The following is a 4,037-nucleotide window of genomic DNA, read 5'->3' as shown; positions in this document are numbered from 1 at the left end:
TGGAACTATTTTGCTTCGAAGCTTAGTTAAATTTTTGTCAAGTTTGATGAAGAAAGCAGTACAATGATCAACTCTTTGTTCAAATTTTTGAATGTAATTCTCCATTTTTGTGTGTGTATATATACATACAGGAATAAAATTTGTGACAAAAATATTAATTTATTTATCTATAATTTTTATTTATGTCTATAATATCTATAGATGTGGATACTTGTATTTATTTATTTTTTAAAAAATATGTATATGAAAAATGTTTTCAAAGTATAAAGTTATTTTTTATCTATTTTTAAATCACTATTAAATAAAAAAATTGATTCACAAATATAAAATATAAAGTATAAAATAATAAAATTTTGTATATTAATTTACCATTATCATTACAAAATATATATTTGATGAAAACCATTAAATGTAATTAGAGTTTTTATATACAAATTGGATAAATCTTATTAATATTTATAATAAAAAATACTTTTAGGATTAAGAAATTATTTTTTAATGAAAGATATTCAATGTAATTATTATTTTATTTGCAATTGAGTAAATTTTATTAATGTCTGTACTAAAAATAGTTTAGAAAATTTAAACAAATATTTTCATTTTGATCTATAAAATATAGTACCAATATTTGTACTTTTATTTATAATAATTATAATTATAATATAAACATATATAAATAATATATTAAATTAATTGTGAAGTTTAAAAACTCCAATGCTGGTGCATAGAATTATTTTTTTAAAATTCTTATTTAATAATTTTAAAAAATAATCTTACTTTTAATTTATTTTTCGTAAAATTAATAATAAAAAACAATAAAATGACCAGAAGACGTCTTGAACGGCCTGGAACACAAAATTAAGGCCTCGAAGAAATCCGAGAAGACAATTTCAGCCCAATTACATTACAATTTTACACGTCTCTTGACTCTTGTTGTTTATAAAAATCGAAACACCGAAATTACAGAGAAAGTCGACGGTGAGTACTGAGAGAGAGAAAATGGGTTTAAGCTGCGCGTTGAAGGTGGCTCCGATCCTGCTTCTGCTGATCCTTTTCGCATTTGGTAAGTTTCTTTTCCGATCAAATTTTCGATGATTAATTTTACGGTATCGCCATTTTCAGATCTGATCAATTGTTAAAACGTCTCCATCTTTTTTAAATGTTTGTAAGCAATTTAGCTTCCTTATGCTTAATTATTGTTCTCCTATTTGTACACTTAAATTCTTCAGCGAATGCCAAGAAGTCAGCCGATGTGACTGAGCTGCAGATAGGGGTCAAGGTATTTCTACTTCCTTAGTACATTTACTCCTTTTCTTTCTGTTTGTCCTATTTTAATAGGTTTAAACATTTTTGTGTAAGTGTTATAGTGATTTGATCTGAGATAAATCAAACGCTTTCAAAAATGTGTCTGTAATTAGCTTTAATATGATATTTCGGTTTGGAGAATTCTATGGTTGCATAGTAGTAATTGTCTTTTTTTTTTTCAAAAAATAAAATTCATTCTTAATGACCATGGTTTCTTCAGGGCTAGCTCATGGCTATTTATCTGTGAGCATCGGATCTATTACTTTGTTTATGAAATCACAAGATATGCATAGTTAAAAGTTAAAACTCATTGATGAATTTTTTACCTTTTAATTTGGTAATTGCAGTGCTAGTTCGTAACCTTGTGTTTTGATGCTAGTTGGTTCATATTGTTAGAAAAATTCCTTTTAAGTACACATAAATGAGTTAACTGTTGTTTCTTATTTCTTTTCTTTTTCCACATTTTCCCCTGCTTGTGATCTTATTATTTATTTGTTGCTCACCATTGTTTAATGTGTCCCTTCTGTATTTACAGCATAAGCCCAAATCATGTGAGTTCCAAGCTCATAAAGGTGATAAAATCAAGGTGCACTATCGGGTATGTTTCAAGAAAGCTTCAGCTGGATGTTAAGTTTTGTAATATACATTGCTTGAACCTCAAAAGTAAATGATCAGATGTTTGATTGTGCCTTTTCCCTGCACTATCGACTTTGAGAAACACTTAGGTCATTCTTCTGAAATTTTGATAGTAATAAATCAGGAGCTAAACCTTTTTTAGATTGGTTAGACTTAATTGTATTCTGCCTGAGTTTCTTGGTTTATAAAAGCTTTCATTCCTTTTTGCAGGGGAAACTCACTGATGGAACTGTTTTTGATTCTAGTTTTGAAAGGGGTGATCCCATTGAATTTGAGCTTGGTAGTGGTCAAGTGATTAAAGGTTTGTGTGTATTAACAACAACTCGCAGCTTTTTGCAAAATCTCAGACGATGTTTTAATTTGGTTTATGGCTGGATTGTTGGTTATTATATTGCATGGGTTCATTGATGCTTGAAAAAAAAAATGTTCTTTGCAGGATGGGATCAAGGACTGCTTGGGATGTGTGTTGGCGAGAAGCGCAAGTTGAAAATACCTGCTAAGCTTGGTTATGGTGCACAGGGTTCGCCACCTACCATTCCTGGTAATTCCTTTTTGTCTGTTATTCTTTTGTGGTGGATAGAACTATTTTAATGTCTTGACATGGTAACAATAATTACTCATGCGATACTTACCTAATCAAAGGAATGATGTCATTATGCAAGCTGCACTACATAACTGCATCAAATCTTTGCTCAGCTGCTTCTCTTGATTGTCCATCAGAAAATATGACAATTTGTGGTTTCCTGAACTTACAGGCGGAGCAACACTAATATTTGACACAGAGCTTGTTGCGGTCAATGGGAAGCCATCAAGTGGGGGGAATGCAAGTGAAGATGAGCTATAGTAACTAGTTAGAGAAGCAGCAGCGTTTATCTTTGGTACATTGTCTTCTTTTTAAGAACACCATCGATGGTAAACCTCACCAGGGCTTCGCTAGGATTTGGAAAATATACTTGGGTAGCTTATTTTCTTGTGCAAAACTATTTGTTTGTTACTTTGTTGGAGAAACTAATGTTTCATTTTAGAGTGGCTGTTCTTGGATCAGAATCTATATGGACCTTAGATAGGCCGATGAGGTGAGTTTAAATGCCCGATTACTTTATGGAAGGAATAACAACATTTAAATAATTTTAAAAGAAAAAAAAACTGGGAGTTCTAATGTTTTTGAACTTGATCAAGAAATCATTGAATTCTTTTCTCACTTGTTTTAGTAAGGCAATATCTAGGTTACTTAAAAAATATAGTAATGTGTAGTAATAAAAATTTAATAATAATTTTAATATTTGCACTTGATTCTTTGATAATTTAGGGGTATAAAGAGAATTATATATTTTTCATATTCATCTTTTTTATTTGGTTCAATTTTTTCCTCTGACTTCATTTACTTTGTTTAATTTTAAGTAATGAAAGTTGCTTTATTTTAAATATATTTCATTCTAAGCTTTAGGATTTGATTTAATAACTATGAATTATTTTTATCTACTAAAAATAAATTAAAATATGATCATATAGTATTTTACATTTGACATCATCTTTACATTAAGGCTGCTAAAATTTTTTTTTTTTTTACAAAAATTCCAACTGAACCAAGTTGCAGTGCTAAGCAGGATTAATGGATACACAAAATGGAATGAAAATGAAAATGTACTCAGGAGATGAAAAACAGGAGTGAGACGCTACTCTTATGCCGTACCAAGGCAAGTAGGGTTCGGATGATGTGGTTGGCACAAGAAAAAGGGTGAAGTGCAGATACGAGTGCACCTTGATTTTAGAGTTGTTCCTTGCTTTTTGATACACTGCACCGGGTCTGCACCATCATTTCCTTCTTGTTACTTTTAAGGAGGATTTGTATTTCTTTTTTGTCCAGAGAAGATTTGAAATCTTGTTTATGCTATTGTGATTAGTTCTAGACCTGTCAATACCAGCTTAGCCCATAGTTTGGCTCATTTTTAATTAAAAATAGGGTAGGTTAGGTCATTAAATTTAAGTCCATATTAAACTCATATTTAAATGGGTTAGTCTGTTTGGGTTAGGGGTTGACCCAAGTTGGTGCGGGCTAGCCCGACGGGCCAAAAGAAAAAACTGGCACACGGGCA

The 4,037-nt window shown here is 30.6% G+C and overlaps 1 protein-coding gene across 1 annotated transcript; it reads left to right on the top strand.

Annotated features, from left to right (window-relative positions):
• Nucleotides 1-847: 847 nt before the first annotated feature.
• On the top strand, nucleotides 848-2,965 carry FKBP15-1 (FK506-binding protein 15 kD-1). Its single transcript, XM_021418348.2, has 6 exons — nucleotides 848-1,063; nucleotides 1,230-1,279; nucleotides 1,841-1,903; nucleotides 2,152-2,242; nucleotides 2,378-2,482; nucleotides 2,697-2,965. The coding sequence occupies exons 1-6, from the start codon at nucleotides 1,000-1,002 to the stop codon at nucleotides 2,783-2,785; spliced, it is 462 nt and encodes a 153-aa protein (XP_021274023.1). The 5' UTR covers nucleotides 848-999; the 3' UTR covers nucleotides 2,786-2,965.
• Nucleotides 2,966-4,037: the final 1,072 nt, after the last annotated feature.

This window comes from Theobroma umbraticum, unplaced genomic scaffold, assembly GCF_002168275.2.
Source record: "Theobroma umbraticum cultivar Fairchild unplaced genomic scaffold, ASM216827v3 scaffold_44.0, whole genome shotgun sequence".
In the NCBI taxonomy this organism is placed as follows: domain Eukaryota; kingdom Viridiplantae; phylum Streptophyta; class Magnoliopsida; order Malvales; family Malvaceae; genus Theobroma; species Theobroma umbraticum.
Note: the sequence above shows the minus strand (reverse complement) of the source record. Positions and strands in the feature narration are given on the sequence as shown.

What these genes read in the sequence shown, in the direction of transcription:
- FKBP15-1 (XM_021418348.2), top strand. Translation starts at nt 1,000, where the DNA reads ATGGGTTTAAGCTGCGCGTTGAAGGTGGCTCCGATCCTGCTTCTGCTG. An exon ending in AGCTGCAGATAGGGGTCAAG is followed by an intron (nt 1,280 to 1,840) that starts GTATTTCTACTT and finishes CTGTATTTACAG; the next exon opens with CATAAGCCCAAATCATGTGA. An exon ending in TTCGCCACCTACCATTCCTG is followed by an intron (nt 2,483 to 2,696) that starts GTAATTCCTTTT and finishes CTGAACTTACAG; the next exon opens with GCGGAGCAACACTAATATTT.